General features: G+C 40.4%; 1 protein-coding gene across 1 annotated transcript in view; it reads right to left on the bottom strand.

The window, feature by feature from the left end:
• Positions 1-283: 283 nt before the first annotated feature.
• LOC122791475 (butyrophilin subfamily 2 member A1-like) overlaps positions 284-19938 on the bottom strand; it is a 797187-nt gene continuing 777532 nt past the window's right edge. Inside the window, exon 12 of the mRNA XM_044059218.1 lies at positions 284-3142. Within this exon, the coding sequence (XP_043915153.1) occupies positions 2631-3142 (512 nt within the window). The 3' untranslated portion in view covers positions 284-2630. The remainder of the gene's footprint in view (positions 3143-19938) is intronic.

Here is a 19938-nt window from a genome sequence, read left to right as displayed (position 1 = left end):
GTGAGAAGTGAAGAGCTCTGACCATATAGTGTGATCATATTATCTAATTCATCTAAGTAATTAATGATGGACAATGTGGGAACGTGGGCACTGTCAGAATTAAAGACATCTCTTAGATGCTCTTTCATATATAAATCTGCATAAGTAAGAATATTTCCAGTCATGTCACATCATGCAAATTCATTATTGTTTGTCTTTTTCCGGTTAGGGGTCGCCGCAGCAGAACTCTGGTCCGCTAATGATTGGCAGTAGATTTTTATAGTGCCAAGTTGCCAGCCCGACACCTAACCTTCAGTGAAGACACACCCATTCACACATGTTTTCAGAGGGACCGCGGGGAGAGTATGCAGACTCCACACAGAACACACTCCAGCCAAAAATTGAACAGGAGAACCTCTTGCTATGAGACAACAATGCTACCGCTGTACCATCATGCGAGCAAATTCATTACTATATACTTAATACTACAGTGGTTCAGTGCAGAAACTGATTTCCTGTGCTGAGTATTGCACAAGAAATCAATTTGTTTTTATATTCCTTATTGATTTTAATTATTGCATACATAAGTGCAGCCTGGCTTCCATACACCTCACGGAGATTAAACTTGTTAAAGGTGCCATCTGGATTAGTTCAGCTTTATGGAGTTGAACTCCTTGGTTGCCGTTTTACATAGGAAATCACTGCAGGTTCAGTTTCTTAGTGTTCACCAGCAATTGTGCCTTTAATTTGGAACATTTCTCCTTTTTTTTGTCTTTCTTTCAGACAAGCTTACAACCAGTTGCTTTCATCACACTATAACCTCATTCTCTCTATAAGTCATACATAAAGCTTGCAGCCCATTACAGGGAACCAGCCCCAATAAAAAGCACACCAAAAGTACCACAAGGATGTTCTAGTACTGTAAATGACCACTTGTACTTAAGAAGGTGACTATAAAGAAAAGGATGAGAAAATGCACAAATATGGATTTGTAGCAAACACTGTTTCAAAAATGCTACTAATGTTTCTGAGAAAAGTGTTTAACATATGCCTTTTTATAATCACTTAATTTTTCAACTATTGAAATATTTTAAATGAGTATGCAAACACATGAGGGAAACATTATATGGTGTTCAGGTTTTATTTCTCTTCATTGACAGAAATGATTTGTGTAGTTATATTCACTTTATGAAATGGTAAAGGGGGAACCATAACAAGAGTTTAAAAAGTGTCAGTTTACTTTATTTTATTTTACAATTTGATAACCAGGTAGGTGGGCTGGTCAATTGACCCTTTTCAGCCTTGACTTAAGTCAAAAGTACAATAAAGTTGACTCATTGTCATTATGAGAAAACAAAGATTAAAACAAATTTAATAAAGAAATAAAAAAAATGTATAAAATACATGGTTAACATTGCAAGAACACTAAATACACATCAGCAAATACATAAAGACAGTTTCATATTAGTAAGAGTTTACCAGCTTTCCAGCACCCTTTCAGCACCATTTAATTGTCATGGAAGTAGTTGCACTTACATTCCTTTTGAAAGTACAGCTTATTTTTTATGAATAAATGCAGATTTTCACTATTGTTTTATTTAAGTAGAGAACTTGTTTCATATAATTGATCCTACTCTGGAATGTGCTTTTACTGCTATGGCCTGTTTGAATATAGGTCTGGCTTATTTGACCATACTTTCATGGCTATTCCTAATGAAGTAGTTTTATTCTCTGTTTTGTAGTAACTGTTTAAGTGGAGAGCAGTAACCTAGACTTAGAATTTTGTAAATCAGAGCACTAGGAAAAAAAGACGCTCTGTTGTAATGGCTAGCTACTCTACCTTGTCCTAGAAGATGCAATGGTTAAATTTTCTATCTGTTAGAAGTGGATATCTAAGTATTCTGTTTCCCTCTGCTTGTATGTTTGTGTGCTGAGTGAAGGGCAATAAGAGGAGGGGTATATTCAACCATTGATATTAGGATATTTTGGGGCTAAAGCCAATCTGGCAATAAGGAAGAGTGTTTGAGAAATGATAACAAGGTTTTAGTCGAGGTAAAACCATGTTGGTTGCATTATCTTTGTAAATGTTAAAATGTAATAGTGGGTCAAGCATTAATCCTGGATATTTTTGTTGCTTAACATTTGATGTAAAGTTCCCTTTCAGTCTATTAAGATTACTGGAGGTAGCAATGCCAATGTTCATGCTGTGGATAAGAACATGATATTTGTTTTGGAACTGATTACTTGCAATTTACTATTGTGGAGCAAGTTACAGAGATTGGTGAATTGAGACTGTGTTGCTTTTTGCAATGTTTGTTTTGTTTTGGGGGCTATAATTAGTAGAGTGTCATCTCCATGCATGGTAATATCATACTTGGGTTAGTCCTGTGTAATATCATTAAGAAACAGGGAGAACAGTAGCGGTAGGACTGAGCTTTGTGGGACTCCTGTGTTTAGAGTTCCAATTTCAGATGGCATGTCCATTTCAGATGTAATGTGCAATGGATGTAGTGTTCACAGATTAGCCTGTCTAAACCACTATATATGGAGAAGGTGTTGGAAACTGTCTATTTCTGCAATGCTAAACTACTACAAAGCAAGTGATGATGAACACACAACACAATACATGAATTATACTGCAGCTAAGTACATCATCTGAAGGAACACACCTTTAAGGGTTGCTCATCACCATCAAATAGGCCCGGACTAAAAAATGGATATATTTTTTCCTTGAAAGTTTTAACAAAAGAACCCATCTTATTGTGGTCACCAACATTATAAAATGAAACTAAACCTTTTTCATAGTCTAAGTAAATTCCAATTGTCTCACAATTTGTATTAAGGCTAACTTCAGCATCTGGTGAATGAATTGCAGAGAGCTTTCCATGTTTCATTCCAATCCCAACCAAATGTTCATCTTGAGATGGTTGAAGATAATCTTTTGTTACTCCAGACTCACTGATAACACCTAATAACCACTGTTTTCTTTTTCCTACTTGTACTTGCCAGTAGTGCTTCCCTTTTTCGAATCCTTCATCACCTACTGCAATGGGAGGTCCTTCAGAGGATGCCTTCTTTTCTGTTGTTGACGGATTGTATCCAATAGTGTTATCTGTAACTATCAACTCTTTGTGAGCTTTTGACTTCTCTAAATGTATTTCAACTAAAAAATTAAAAATAAATAACTTAGTTAAAAGTGTAAACAAGTATAATGTTTTCAGTGAGTTTTAACCAAATATACCTTCTGCATTCCTTCACCAAATAATTAAAATGCGATATTTCATTTCATCAGTTGTGACAAACATGCTATTATTTTGCATGACATGCAAGATTGGAAATTTAACACATATGAAGAAAAATAAAATTAGAAGCATTTTATAAATATTCATAGAGCATTTGCGTTATACAGCATATAGGATCAAGCAGTTAAACCCAGGTAAAGGCAGTTTCTTTTTTGGGGGAAAGGAGGTCTAATGCAGTTTACTAAAGATGGCTGAAGATGAACTGGCAAAATACATTTTGGTGATCCATTGCATCACTCTGTATCATTTTTCTGAAGAGTGGAGCTCTGATCCTGAACTACTCATACTTACTTACCTTAGTACCTGCTGGAAGGTGACTCTGGGTTGTTTTATTGTAAGTAAAACTTGTTAGTATATGGTGAAAAAGAGTTTTGACCAACCACATTCTGAATAAAATAACTTGGTAAACCACTAGCCTTAACAAACATTGGAGAGCCTTTTTTGAGCTGATAATCATAATTTTAACTTCTGTTCAACAAACCAAAATACATCAAGAAATAGACATGTCTTCAAAAAGATATATTGATTAAGGAAGTAATGTTATTTTAGCAACTCATTTAAAATGATGTAGATAGCTGGCTGTGAGTAGCATTTCAATACAAAGAGAAATGTAAAACATGTTCAGAAACACTGCATCTAAATTAAAGGCCAGACTAGCACTACTTACCACAGTGGTTATTACCTCTGTATGAAACTAGGGCATTGCATGCCATCTGCAGCTCCTTGTCATGGCCACGGTACAGATCCATGAGCAGATTGTGTTAGATCACCTCATTGCCAGATTCATTTGCAAGCAGCTGAGGTAAACATCAAATGTGCACAAGCATCGCTGGTAGTTGTTCTAATTCCAGGCACACAGATGGGACTTGTGGTCGACAATGCATTGATGTAATGTATAAATATATGCCATAAAACTCAGCCGAATATTAAAGGATTGAATTATATATCACAAAACTTCAAAATAACAACTAGAATAAAATATAATAAAAAATAATAATAAATAAAATAAAATAAAAGTCCGAGAGCCAATAATTAGCACTTTCATCCAGATTTAATGTGCTGGACTTCTTCAGAAATGAGTAACAATACAAATAGCATGTCAATAAATAAGCATAACTATAATGAGATAATGACATCAAAGTACTAAGACCAATAGAAGGTCAACTATTCAGAAATATGTAAATTCTACAGTACAGTAAGATATGAATATTCAATAAAAGTAAAAGGAAAATAGAACTCCAGAAAATATAAAGAAAGTGAGATAAATATCTATAGTTATTGGTTCCATTTTAAAGCACATCTAATATTTATATGCTCATTCAAACCAGGTGGGGCTTCAGCATTTAACAGAAGCTGCCAGCGCAACTCCTTAACCTCTAGTAAGGTGTTTTTGTCTCCGAAAAACAAAGGTACATGATATAAAACAAAGAAATTAAATCCTGTAAACAAGGTGCAAGTGTTACTATGTTTAGCTAATGCATTGTTTGGATCACCATTTCTAATAGCTGACAGGTGTTCCTTAATTCTGGTGGAAAGTTTACGTATAGTTTTACCAATATAGAATGAAAAGCAAGTGGTACAAGTAGCAGCATAGACCACAAAATTGGAATTACAATCAAAATGACCATTAAATTTAACCATACAATTATTGTGTTTAAAAGTGTAACTGTTTCCAGTAAAAATCCATTTACAAACAATATATTTGCCACAAGTAAACATACCTTGTACTTGATGTATAACACTGGGAGACAATAAAAAAGGTAGGTCTCTATTCTCAAACATTAATTGCAGAGATTTATTTTTCTTGTAAGCAAAAATAGGACAGGAACCCAATTTCATATTGATTTCCTGACTAGAGGTCAAAATGCCCCAATTATTATAAAATACTTTTTTGATTGCGTTAGAGTCTCTACAGATGGGAATGGGGAAGGAGGAACATCTATCAGTTCCAGTGTTGATAGAAAGGAAAGTTTCAATGGTTTTAGCCTATGCCTTTGTTAGTGTTATTCTCAATGCCAGTGCTTTAACAAGGGAAGACAGTGAAGCAGTTAGACTAAAAGGGTCATAAAACATATATTACTAAAATGCAGACTACAAAACAAACATTGTAAAACAACATATAACCCCAGGGATTTCAAACCCCCACCTAGTACATTGACACAGTACAAATTATTGCATGAGTACACTAAGCCATTGAAGCAGTTAGAATAAAGGCATTAGCTTTACTTAATTTCAGATTTGCAAGATGATGTGTAGCAACAGCTTCCTCATTTGCATGACAAGGATTAGACTTAATTTTTCCACTGTATGAGAAGTGTTATGTCTCAGTGGTTATACATATACAATGACATTGCTCTCTGTGACCTGATGTACAACACATGAACACAGAAAGATGATTTCTCTTTTATAAGCCCTTCATGTCCATATGTGCATATATGTGTGTTGTGTTTATTTACTATTTGACCATACCAATGGTTGAAAGTTTGAGTACAGGACAGAGATGAAAGTGGGAAACAAGCTGAGAGTAGAATATAAGGTAAACAAATAAAGAATGAGCAGGATGGAGGTGGAATAGGAGCATGCCTCTCAGCTTCTTAGCTTAATAATCCTAGAGAATTCCAAGAACAGTTATAAGTATTTAATGGCATCAATCCTCCATTATTTGTTAAAAAGTACACTTTTTATGATGAATGCATCAAACAATAGGTGCCAGTCATGTGTGCATTAGTCAAATATCCTTGAAATTGAGTAGCAAGTAGTGTGGGTGGGAGTCATTTTTGTGGGACATGTGCCCTGCATTTTTTTTTATAAAAGGGAAGTTGGGGAAAGAAGTCAGGGAAGTAAATGAATGGTAAGAGGAAGAGGTTAGTTATCAGGAAGGACAGACATGACTGACAGCATATTGGGTTAACACAATCAGGTAGGGAGAACACAAAAATAAAGGAGATATCAGATAACCAGGGAAAAGACAAGTGAGGGAAAACTGCACAAAATACAAGGGTAGACATAGACACAAAAAGCACGAGGAACTCTGGGTTGGGGGATAGGAAAGGGTGTTTCACAAATTCATTCTGTGTCTGTTTAGACTCAGTGGGAGAATAACTGTCACCATGGTAACTCTCACCGCTGAGTCCTGCCTCAGAAGGTGGCATCCCACTTGACTCAACAATTCACCAGATCATGGTCTTTATGTCACCAATGCAGGCATCCAACTTCCTGTCCATTATCTTTCTCCCATAAGCTCTATCAGCTCCCATGGGTAATAAAATTGTCACCTCCATTTGGACTGATACTGTTGGGTACCATTACAACCGCTCTGGAGCAGGGTTACCTGATATAGATAGTTCAAGTAGGGCAGGAGGTATAGAGACAACTGTGGCAGACTGGCATCCATATGTGCTGGCTGCTTCTGGTCTGGTGCTGGTGGTGTTAGCACTACTGCTGCCACCTGTGGGGAGACAGGCTTTACCAGTGGGTTAGGTGTAGGCTGCTGTGTTATTGCATATAATTGCAGCAAAATATAGAGGAAAAACAAAACAAAATAAATATCTGAAGTAAGGATAGTGACAAAGAGGATGGGGATGAGAAATACAAAAACAATGAATATTGCATTCTTAACTATTGTTGACACTAATAAAGGAAAGCATAATAACCTTTTAATAGTAGGAATTTCAAAGGTATGAAATCAACATGTTTTTATCATTATAACATATGGGGGGGTGGTGAGCAAAATGCCATCTTCACATGGAATCTGACATAAGAAAATAACTCTAGAAGCTATTTATCAAGGAAGCACATATGTGCTTGCGGCCTGTGATGCTATTTGACTTTTGATAATAACAAAACTCTCTCTCTCTCTCTCTCTCTATATATATATATATATACATATCTATATATATATATATATATATATATATATATATATATATATATATATAAAAGCAACAGAATAATTACCAGAGTCACCGCGGCCAGGGTGACAAAATGTATGACACCAGTAAAATGGAAGACTTTATTTACTGGGATAAGCGCATTCAGATCTCCTAGATCCTTCATCAGATTCATATATAACAAGTCAGTTAAAAAACATTTAAATACTGAAACATATCCGATCAATTCAGTGACACACCCTCTATATCAAAATTTCAGACATGTCTGCTAAGCCTTCTCCCTTTCATACCAGGTTTAATTGGTAAGCAGGCATTGAGACCTGGAGATTTGTATGCCTGCAGCCTGCCTATCAAGCAAATTTCTGCTTTCTCTGCTAGATTATTAACATCTCCCCCTCTCTTGTTATCACCCATACTCTGTATTACCCTAAAATAAAAAGAATGTCCTTCATTCTCTTTGATATGCTTAAAAAGGGTTTTTTTTTTTTTTTACATCCTGCTGCCTAATGTCACTCAAGTGTTTGGACAGCCTCTCCTTTAGCTGTCTCATGGTTTTACCCACATAAAAGGAGTCACAGAGGCCACTAGTAGCCATATCCACTATATTCCTACTGGTACAATTTGTATAACCATCAAAATAATATTCTTTCTTTTGCTTTGTATGTAAAAATACATTTCCTTTATAAATAAATTTATAACAAGTACATCTGTGACATGGCTGGGTGCCTTTTCTTTGTGAAACTACAGAGTGACAGTTCCCATTTTTATTACAAAGAAGCTGCTTAAGGTTACAGTTGTTTCTAAAGGCAAAGTGAGGTACCTTCCCTACACTCCCTTTCATCTCCTCATCTAACATCAGAATCTCCAAGTTGTTCCTAATCACATTGCAGATCCCCTTGATGTCACTTGAGTATGTAAGGACCATTCTACGATCCTTACCATACTCTCTGTGTGAAAACTCTTCTATATGATTCCCCCTGTATAAATATGGTTTCCCCTATGCCCTCTGTTAAATCCTGTACTTGTCTCTGTGCAGCAATACTTACAGATATTACATTTATGAACGTTGTAGTAGTGCACTGATATTAGTGAGGTGACAAAATATTATCTGCCACTGTAACATAACTTTTTTAGAGGGGAGTTGAACCTGCAAACATCCTAACAATCTCAGTGCATAACAATAATCCACTTCTGCAGCTATATGGAAGGAGGCTTGCAGAAGTGCATTTCTTAAATTGCACATTCATACTACTATCCATAAGCGTGGCAGTACTGACATATATGGTATTGTGGTATAACAGTTATACAGAATTATTTTTTATGACTACAACTGTTACTCTGCAGAGACATTTTTCATGGCAGCATATATATTCACCTTGGTGAACTCTTTGGTGAAATAGTCTGCTCTTGTGCATCTGCCTATTCCTTTCAATTTCTGCTGTGACAGACACAGGACATGATGAGAAATTGGATGGAGGCAAGTTATTTGCTAAGCTCAAAGATGATATTCTTAACAGTACTGAGATAGTGAATGCTCCCTAACTTCAACCCCCTAAATACCAAGTAGGTCAGTCTTAAATCAGCTCATGACATTGTAGTGGTGACAGCAATGTTCCCCCCATGTGTGTGAAGCCAGCAACATGGGAGATGACCTTAGCCAAACTCTTCCAGGCATCAGCCCTATAGCGTGTCCCAGTATAGTCCTCCTGCAGGAACCTATGGTACTTTAAATTGTGAAGCATGGCAGTCCTCTTTCCTTTTGACTGCTGAACAGCAGCACCTTCAGATAGTTAATCATGGAATACCAATTTTCCTTATTTTAAAATAATTGGCTTCCCACACATGTGCAGAGCTGTCTTCAGGTGCTCAGGCATGTAAATGGCAACATGCAGTAATCTTCATAATGTTTATTAGATGGCCTAATTGAGCAAACTGAGTGATTCAGAAACAATAGGTTCATAGGTTCATACTAGGCTATCTGCCCTAGGGCATTTATAAGCCTAGCCAGAGTGTGTTTGGCTTTCGCCACCCATTTTAAATTAATTTTGCTATGCCCTTTTTCAAGGTTAGTATACTGTGCCTCTGTCTAACAGTGACACAGAAGTGATACCCGGGGTAAACCTACGATCTCCCATCCACTCATCAAGATTCCTCTTGAGGAGAGTCAATGAGGGACTCTGCCTAACCTGGACTGGGATTTTATTCCAGAGTGAAGGGAGCCTCTGGGTTATGAATCTGTCCCTCTAGCATGTCCTATTTATTTCAGTGCTAAGATTCAAGTCTCTTGAGCTCATGGTTCGATGGGATTTGGATTTTCTGAGGTGCAGCATGTCCATTAATTCCAGGTTGGACATGGCTTTATACGTCAGGCACAGATCGCCTCTGAGCAGGCGGTATGCCACTGAGTAGAGCTGGAGTTTCTTTAACCGGGCAGCATATGGCATCTGTTTGAGCCCTTTGATCCTCTTGTTGAGGTACTTTTGGGGTCTTTCCAGTTGCTGCAGGTGTCTGGTAAGGTACATCCCAAAAGGGGCATTGTACTCAATTATGGGCCTGATGAGGGATGAGTAAAGAGGCACGATGACCTCCCCTGATCTAGATGTGAATCCCTTCATGTTAGGTGGGCTATATAAAATGTTTTTCTAACCACTTTGGCCATGTGGTTGTCAAATGAGAGATTGCTATCAACTTGGGTTCCCCAGGTCCCTAATTACTTCTTCTGTACTTAATGGATTACCACCTATGTGGTAATTTGTGGGCACTTTGTTTTTGCCATAGGGAATGACTATACACTTTTTGGCGTTTAGCTTGAGGCCATGGCTCTGGCACCAGTTGTTTGTTTCTATGAGGCCCTTTTGGAGGATGCTTGTGTCAGCTGGAGAGTCAATTATGGTGCACAGTTTGCAGTCATCTGCAAACTTGGTCAGCCACAGTCCTTTTGTGTTGGCCTGTACCTCCGAGAAGTATATACTGAACAAGAGAGGTCCCAGGACTGAGCCTTGTGGGACGCCACTTGTAACTGGGTTGGAGTCTGACATGGCTCCAGCAATTCTAACCATGTGGGTTCTGTCCTTGAGCCAGTTTGCAACACATCTAGTGACATAGGGGTTTATATTTAAGCTGGTGAGCTTATCTATAATGCCCGAGTGGGGTATTGTATCGAAGGCTTTTGCGAGGTCCAGGTAGGCTGTGTGGACCACCTTCCCCTCGTCAATGGCCTTGGTGACTGTTTCAAAGAAATCGACCAGGTTTAAGAGGCAGGATCTGCCCTTAACAAAGCCGAACTGGGTAGGATCCGGTGTCTGTAGGTCCCCAATATCTTTATTTATGAGGTCCATGATGATCCTTTCCATAGTTTTGCAGACCAAGCTAGTCAGGCTTATGGGGCGATAGTTTCCAGGATCCATTGAGGCACCACCTTTGTGGAGAGGGACCACTGTTGCTGTACGCCACTCTTTGGGTACATATCCTGTAGTAAGGCTGAGACTGAACAGTAGTTTTATGTTTGGGTTTAGCTCTTCTTGGAGTTCATGTAGGATGCAGCCCGGGACACTGTCTAGTCCCATTGATGCTTTGTTTTTTGCTTTGGAGAGGGCGGCTCTTACCTGAACATCTGAGATGTCAGGGGGCAGCACTCTGCTGGGATAGATATTTGCCCTTTTGGTGGGGAGGAGGGGAGAAGTTTGCACTGAACCTGTCAGCTAGCATGTTGGCAATGTCTGTGGGTTCAGTGTATTTTTTGTCATTTTGGACTAATTCTAAGCATATCTGGGAATTCCCACCCAGGTTACTAACATAACTAAAGAAAGTCTTGTGATTATCCTTAGTGTCCTGAGCAATTTTTCTCTTGAAGCTGGCCTTAGACGATTTTATGTGTGCCCGTAGTTTTTTGCTAATACTGATCAGAGATGCCTTACCTTTTTGGGATTTTGCTCTATTATGTAGTAGCTTCCTTCTTCTATTCATAGGTTCATAGGTTCATACTAGGCTATCTGCCCTAGGGCATTTATAAGCCTAGCCAGAGTTGTGTGGCTTTCACCACCCCTTAGGTTGAAGAATACTATACCCATTAGTTTGCCGTGCCTCTGTCCAGCAGTGATACAGAGATGATCCCCAGGGTAAACCTATGATCTCCCATCCACTGGTCAAGATTCCTCTTGAACAGAGCCAGCGAGGTGCTCTGTGTCACATGGACCGGGATTCTGTTCCACAGCATAGGGAGTCTCTGGGTGATGAATCTGTCCCTCCAGCACATCCTATTTATATCCGTGTTGAGGTTTAAGTCTCTTGCTCTTGTGGCTCTGGTGGAATTGGATTTTTTGAGGTGGAGCATGTCCATTAATTCCGGGTTGGACATGGCCTTGTATGTCAGGCACAGGTCACCTCTGAGCAGACGGTATGCGACTGAATAGAGCTGGAGTTTCTTCAGTCGGGCAGCATATGGCATATTTTTGAGCCCCTTTATCCTTTTGGTGAAGAACTTTTGGGGTCTTTCCAATTGCTGCAGGTGTCGGGTAAGATACATACTGAATGGGGCATTGTACTCAATCATTGGTCTGATAAGTGAAGAGTACAGGGGAACAATGACCTCCCTTGATCTGGATGTGAATCCCTTCATAATCAGGTGGGCAATGTAGAAGGTCCTCCTAACCACTTTGGCAATGTGAGTGTCAAAAGAAAGGTTGCTGTCAACTTGGGTCCCCAGGTCCCTGATAACCTCTTCTGTGCTTAATGGATTGCCACCTATGTGGTAACTTGGGGTTACCTTGTTTTTACCAAAGGGTATGACTATACATTTTTTGGCGTTTAGCTTAAGGCCATGGCTCTGGCACCAGTTATCCGTTTCTATGAGACCTCTCTGAAGGATATCTGTGTCTGATGGATTTTCAACTATGGTGCCCAGTTTGCAGTCATCTGCAAACTTTGTCAGCCACAATCCTCCTATGTTTGCCTGCACTTCTGAAAAGTAGATGCTGAACAAGAGGGGGCCCAGGACTGAGCCCTGTGGGACACCGCTTGTGACCGGCTTGGAGTCTGACATGGCACCAGCAACTCTAACCCTGTGGGTTCTGTCCTTGAGCCAGTTTGCAACCCATCTTGTGACATATGGGTTTACATTTAAGCTGGTGAGCTTTTCTATAATACCCGAGTGGGGTATTGTGTCGAAAGCTTTTGCAAGGTCAAGGTAGGCTGAATGAACTGCCTTACCCTCATCAATGGCCTTGGTGACTGTTTCAAAAAAGTCGACCAAGTTTAAGAGGCATGATCTGCCCTTGACAAAGCCGAATTGGGTAGGATCCAATGTCTGTAGGTCCCCTATGTCTTTATTTATGAGTTCCATTATGATCCTCTCCATAGCTTTGCAGACCAGGCTTGTTAAGCTTATGGGGCGGTAATTACCAGGGTCCATAGAAGCACCGCCTTTGTGGAGTGGGACCACAGTTGCCATACGCCACTCTTTGGGTGTATCCTGTGGTAAGGCTAAGATTAAACAGCAGCCTTATGTGTGGGTTTAGTTCCTCATTGAGTTCGTGTAGCACACAGCCGGGGACACCATCCGGTCCCATTGATGCTGTGTTTTTAGCTTTAGAGAGAGCAGCTCTCACCTGGGCATTTGAGATGATTGGGAGGCTACACTCTGCTGGGATAGATATTTCTCCTTTTGGGGGGGAGGGAGGGGAGAAATTTTCACTGAAACTGTCTGCCAGTATGTTTGCAATGTCTGTGGGTACAGTGATTTTTGTATCATTTTGGACTAATTCTGAGCATATCTGGGAGTTTCCACCCAGATTTCTAACATAGTTAAAAAAGGCCTTATGATTGTCTTTTGAGTCCTTGGCGATTTTTCTCTCAAAGTTGGCCTTGGATGATTTTATGAGTGATCGTAGTTTTTTACTAGTATTGATCAGAGATGTCTTCTCTTTTAGGGATTTTGCTCTATCTTGTAGTAGCTTTCTCCTCTTGTTGTAAAGTTTGTTTATGGCTGGGGTCCACCAGATCGGGCGCTTGCCTTTGGTGGAAAGGGTCTTGATTTTATTTGGGATTGCTTGATCCATGCAATCCTGGAGGTGCTCAGAAAGCATTTGTAAGGGATTCAGCAGCGTGGGTTGTGGTTTCCAATGGCTCAGGGGCCTTGAAGGATACCACACCAGTCTTAAGAAGTGTGAAGTTGGCTTTTGAGAAGTTCTTCACTGTGGTCTTTTTGTTGGGGTGGGGCGGATGTGGATCTCCAGTGAGATTAGTTTATGGTCTGATCTCACCAATGAGGGATATACTTCGGTGTGGAGCATTTTGTCCCCATGTTTGTGATGATCAGGTCTAGTATATTTTCACCTCTTGTGGGAATGGTGACAAGTTGTTCCATAGCATTTGAGTTTATGAACTCCAGGAACCTTTGGACTAGGGTATTGGGGCTTGAGTAATGTTCCCAGTCTATGTTTGGGTAGTTGAAGTCACCCAATATGATGGTGTTTGGAGAGACATTTATACTCTCCAGTGTCTTCAGGAAGGCTGTGTGGGGTTCCTGAGTTTGAGAGGGTGGCCTGTAACATGCTACAAACTGTAGAGCAGTTTTGCCTATGGTTAATTGCACCTGAATGGTCTCTGATGCTTCGTGAGTTGCCACCAGCCTGGAGGTGTGGGTATCCTTGATGAATATGGATACACCCCCTCTTTTGTGGTACGGTCCAGGTTTTGGGGCCGGAACGCATGATATGAGGTAAAACCTGATAGTGCCTGGGTGCTCTCAGGAGCCTTGAACCAGGTTTCGGTAACAGCACAGACATCAATGTTCTCCATACTGAGGAGGGCTTCGAGGCCGTGCATCTTGAGATTTAGACTTCTGGCATTGAGCAGCATTACCCTTAGTTTTTTTCCATTATTGTTTTATAGGGCAGTGGGTTTAGAATTTGAGCCTTGTCTAAAAAAGGCACTATGGGGGTGGCAAGAGCCTTTGCCAATATCCGGAAACCCAGGGGTGACAGGTGCAAGCCGTCCCTTGCGAAGCAGCGTGGCTTGTCAAGCATGTCATTCCAGGCAGACAGACATTGTGTCCCCTTAGAATGACACCAGAAATTAAGCCAATTATTAAAACTGATCATTTTGTCTCTGTATTGTGGCATCATTCTTGGTGAAGGTATAGTTTGTTTATGGCTGGGGTCCACCAGACAGGACGTCTGCCTTTGGAGGATTGGGTCTTGGTTTTATTTGGGATTGCATGATCCATGCATTCGTGAAGGTGTTCATAGAATGCATTTATAAAGGATTCTGCGGTCTGAGCCGTATTTTCCACAGGCCCAGGGGCTTTGAAGGATTCCACCTCGGTTTTGAGGAGTGTGAAATTTGCTTTAGAGAAGTTTTTCACTGTGATTTTCTGGGCAGGGGGTGGGGTCGGGATGTGAATATCCAGTGAGATTAGTTTATAGTCTGATCTTACCAGTGAGGGATACACTTCTGGTCTGGAGCATAACGTCCCCATGTTGGTGATGATCAGGTCCAGTATGTTTTCCCCTCTTGTGGGAGTGGTAACAAGTTGTTCCATAGAATGAACCTTTGGGCTAGGGTGTTGGAGCTAGAGTAATGCTCCCAGTCTATGTTTGGGTAGTTGAAGTCACCCGATATAATGGTGTTTGGAGAGACCTTCATATTTTCCAGTGTTCTCAGGAAGGCCAAGTGGGGTTCCTGGGTTTGGGAGGGTGGTCTGTAGCAGGCTATAAACTGGAAGGCAGTTTTACCCACTGTTAGTTGCACATGGATAGTCTCTGATGCTTCGTGCTGCGCCACCAACCTGGAGGTGTGGCTATCTTTGACAAATATTGATACTCCCCCTCCTTTTGTGGTTCGGTCCAAGTTTTGGGGCCAAAAAGCATGGTATGAGGTATAACCTGGTAGTGCTGGGGTGCTCTCGGGACCCTTGAACCAGGTTTCTGTTACTGCACAGATATCGATGTTCTCCATGCTAAGGAGAGTTTCGAGTACATGCATCTTGAGGTTTAGACTTCTGGCGTTGAGTAGCATTACTCTTAGTTTCTTATCCCTTGTGATGCCTATGGAGGTGGGTTTGTCTTTTGAGCCTTGCCTAAAAAAGGCACTATGCGGGTAGCAAGAGCCTTTGCCAATATCAAGAAGCCCAGGGGTGACAGGTGCAAGCCGTCCATAGCAAAGCATCGTGGCTTATTGAGCATGTCATCCCAGGCTGACAGGCATTGGATCCCCTTTGAATGACACCAATACTTAAGCCAATTGTTGAAATTGATCATCTTGTCTTCATATTGTGGCATCATTCTTGGTGAGGGTAAGATGCTACTCAAGGTCAGGGTCATACCGGCCTGGACTACATGCTCAGAGAGCTCCTCTATGTCTCTTTTCATGTAGTCCAGGGAGGTACATCTCAGCTCATTCACACCAGCATGGACAATGACTGAGTCATATTTGTACTTGCCTTGGAGTGACCTGAGTGCTTGTGTTATGTGGTGGATCCTAGCGCCCGACAGGCAGCTCACCATGACCTTCTCCTTGTTCAGCCTGGTGAGCAGGACGTCAGTGTGCCTGACGATAGAGTCACCTATTACAAGTGTATCAGGTGTGTTGTTTAGCCTTAAGGGCTGTGACTGTTCGGCACACTGGCTTTGTGAGCTATGTATTGCACATGTTTTGTTTTGGGGTAGCGGTTGCTTGGGTGTCTGCTTTGGAGTTCTCTGCTGCTTAGACATATTTTTATTTAGAGCCTCTGAGTATGTTTTTGTGTGTTTATGTGTTTGGTTTGCTGTCGTGGTAGGTCTATGTGAGACTGGAATTGTAGTGAGTGTGGTTTCCTTCTTGTCCTGACTGGTTACGCCAGTACTAAGTTGAGAGAGCTTAGCCTCCAGTTTGTCTATATGGTTGCATCTCTCACATGTGTTGGAATTTGTTGGGAGGAGTAGAGGGTTGTCTGTGTACATGAGGCAGTTGTAACATTGCCTCAAGATTCCCAGATTCACCAGCTGGACCGAAGAGGAGATTGACAACTGACGTTTGGACATGCTAGAATAGTATTGGGAATGCCTTTATAATTGAAAAAAAGGGTCAATGGGGAACAAGGTTCTCAAGGGGAGTTTGTGAGGGTGTAGTGCTTTTAATTTTTTTAGTGCTGATTTATATAATTCCTTTTGTGAGCAAGTGCCAGGTAACTTAAATGCAATGTGTTACAGGTAACTTAAATGCAAAAATGACAAACAGTAACTTTCTTTCAAGTAAAACAAGGAAATAAGTACAGTAAGCAATGCAGATATCACAAGGGATCCACAGAAGCGCTGAAAAGCCATGTTTTAGGTGGAATTAGCTTTTCTGGGAAATAACAAGCAAACAAACAGCAAGCATACAAACAAAGCTAGATTCAGCAGGCCTGGATTTAGTCTATGCTACAGCAAACAAGGTGTACCAATTACAGTAAGAAGCAGTTCAAATATGCAGGCACTATAAGCCTTTAACCAGAAATTCCCAGCTGAGAAGGGCAGAGTCCAGCCTCTCCTCCTACAAGAGTGCAGACCACGAACCCTCTTAATGTAAACCAGAACCAATACACTTTTAGAATAACAGACACTGAGCCCTCAATCAGCAGTTCCCAACTTAGAAGGATGTAAGCTACCTGTCCTGCCACCACAGTGCAGGCCACAAACCTTCCTAATGTAAAACAACTGGTCTGAAGCCCAAGTGCTTAATCCAAAAGACTTAGAATGATAGCTACACTTTAATCAAGTTACTACCAAGCAGTAATAAATACAATTGAATACTTTAAAAAATGCCTGGATTACTGCTCAAGTTATACAAACAAAGCTAGATTCAGCAGGCCTGGGTCTAGTCTATGCTACAGCAAACAAGGTGTACCAATTTCAGTAAGAAGCAGTTCAAATATGCAGGCACTATAAGCCTTTAACCAGAAATTCCCAGCTCAGAAGGGCAGAGTCCAGCCTCTCCTCCCACAAGAGTGTAGACCACAAACCCTCTTAATGTAAAATAACTGGACTGAAGCCCAAGTGCTTAAACCAGAATTAATACACTTTTAGAATAACAGACACTGAGCCCTCAATCAGCAGTTCCCAACTTAGAAGGATGTAAGCTACCTGTTCTGCCACTACAGTGCAGACCACAAACTTCCTAATGTAAAACAACTGGTCTGAAGCCCAAGTACTTAAACTAAATAATGTGGTGAATCCTGATTAGCATTCTCTTCATGCCCAGAGGGGTGAATCTTCACAACAACAGGCAGAGATCCTCATTGCACTAAGTACAAAGGTTTAAAGCACAGACTTCTATCTACATTAGTGGTTTATCCAATGTACTTCCCGATTAGCTTCCTGCCTTGCCTGTGCAACTGACTGTAACTGTGCCCTACCCATTTTTACTTTCTTAGTCAGATTGTCTATGGGTATGTGTAGCCTGGTGAGGCAATGAAGTATTTTTTCATATATTTTTATATCAGTCTGTTGATATAAAGGGTGCATAGCTGAGTACTAGGCTAATTATCCAGAAAGACTATTTTAGGCCGAGGCAATAATCTGAGATCAAGGTCAAATCTCATGTCTTGCATCTATGAGGTGAAGACCTTAACCGTTATGGCAAACCCACCCCCATATAGTATACATATGCATAGATAGATAGATAGCTAGATATAGATTTTACATATATATATATATATATATATATATATATATACAGATATAGATATAGATATAGATCCTATTTTTGTCTACATATCGTATGGGGGGGTAGTTTAGAGAGATGTCTCCCACCATCAGGCAAAGCAGCTGTGATCAGGACCACCTGCAGAAACACATTTAAAATGGTTGCAGCAAACCCAAGCATATTTACACAATCTATGTAACCACTGCTAACCTCTAAAAATTAAAAAAACACTGCTCAAGTTTCACCTATCTAAATTGTGGCTCTGCTGTTGTCTAAATCCTGGCTGAATACTGTCTCTTCTTAAATTTCTTCTAAATTCTACCAGATTAATTCCAGTAACAGATACTAACCTACTAAGTTATCTCACACCTCTTACTTCTACTTACTCTCATTTTACCCACTAACACAGATATAGCTATGCTCTGTAAATACTAACATGTTTTACTCAAAACTGTTTCTCCATAATAAAATACTAGCTTTTAACACATCTTTGGTTATTTTAATTATATGAACCAACCTTGATCATCTTAACATATGTATGTATAATTTTGTATGATATTTTGACCAAAACAATATGTGATTTTTTGATAAAACAACCTATATGTGTATTACTCTATACTATGTATTAACATGCAAATGTTTTATTTTTTTTTGCTGTCCAACTTATTTTTGTATTTTACGTATGATTACATTTTCTTATGTTTCTCTCTTTTTATTATAATTGTAATTTCTTAGGTTTGTATTTTTTCATGCTATGTATTCATTGAAACTTGTTCATAGATTCATAGGTTCATACTAGGCTATCTGCCCTGGGGCAATTATAAGCCTAGCCCGATTCTGTATGGCTTACACTACCCCTTGATTTGAGTATACTGTGCCCTTTTTAAGGTTTAGTTTACTGTGCCTCTGTCTAATATTGACACGAGAGTAATCCCTGGGACAAACCTACGATCCCCCATCAACCTATCGAGATTCTTCTTGAAGAGATTCAGTGAGGTGCTCTGCCTCACATGAACTGGAATTCTATTCCAGAGCGAAGGGAGCCTCTGGGTTATGAACCTGTCCCTCCAGCAAGTTCTATTTATTTCTGTGCTGAGGTTCAAGTCCCTGGAGCGTGTGGCTCTAAGGGATTTAGATTTACTGAGGTGGAGCATGTCCATTAATTCTGGATTTGACATAGCTTTGTATGTCAGGCATAGATCGCCTAAAAGTAGGCGGTACGCAACTGAGTAGAGCTGGAGTTTTTTTAACCAAGCAGCATATGGCATCTGTTTGAGACCCTTGATCCTCTTGGTGAGATACTTTTGGGGTCTCTCTAATTGCTGCAGGTGTCGGGTAAGGTACATCCCAAAAGGGACATTGTATTCTATGATGGGCCTGATGAGGGATGAATAAAGGGGCACGATTACCTCTCTTGATCTAGATGTGAAACCCTTCGTGATGAGGTGGGCTATGTAAAAGGTCTTTCTAACCACTTTGGCAATGTGGTTTTCAAAGGAGAGATTGCTATCAACTTGGGTCCCCAGGTCCCTAATAACTTTCTCTGTACTTAATGGGTTTCCACCTATGTGGTAATTTGTGGGAACATTGTTTTAGCCAAAGGGTATGACTATACATTTTTTGGCATTTAGCTTTAAACCATGGTGCTGGCACCAGTTATCTGTCTCTGTGAGACCTTTTTGAATGATGTTTGTGTCAGCTGGAGAGTCAATTATGGTGCCCAGTTTGCAGTCATCTGCAAACTTGGTGAGCCATAGTCCTCCCACGTTTGCCTGTACCTCAGAAAAGTATATACCGAACAAGAGTGGTCCCAGGACAGAACCCTGTGGGACGCCACTTGTGACCGGTTTCGAGTCTGACATGGCTCCAGCAACTCTCACTCTTTGGGTTCTGTCTTTGAGCCAGTTTGTGACCCATCTTGTGACATAGGGGTTTATATTTAAGCTGGATAGCTTATCTATGATGCCCGAGTGGGGTATTGTGTCAAATGCCTTTGCAAGGTCCAGATAGGCTGTGTGGACTACCTTCCCTTCATCTATGGCTTTGGTGACTGTTTCGAAGAAGTCAACCAGGTTCAAAAGGCAGGATCTGCCCTTGACAAAGCT

This window comes from Protopterus annectens, chromosome 17.part0 (genome assembly GCF_019279795.1).
Source record: "Protopterus annectens isolate FY-2018-M chromosome 17.part0, PAN1.0, whole genome shotgun sequence".
Taxonomy (NCBI): domain Eukaryota; kingdom Metazoa; phylum Chordata; order Ceratodontiformes; family Protopteridae; genus Protopterus; species Protopterus annectens.
This window is presented reverse-complemented; position numbering and strand designations above follow the sequence as displayed.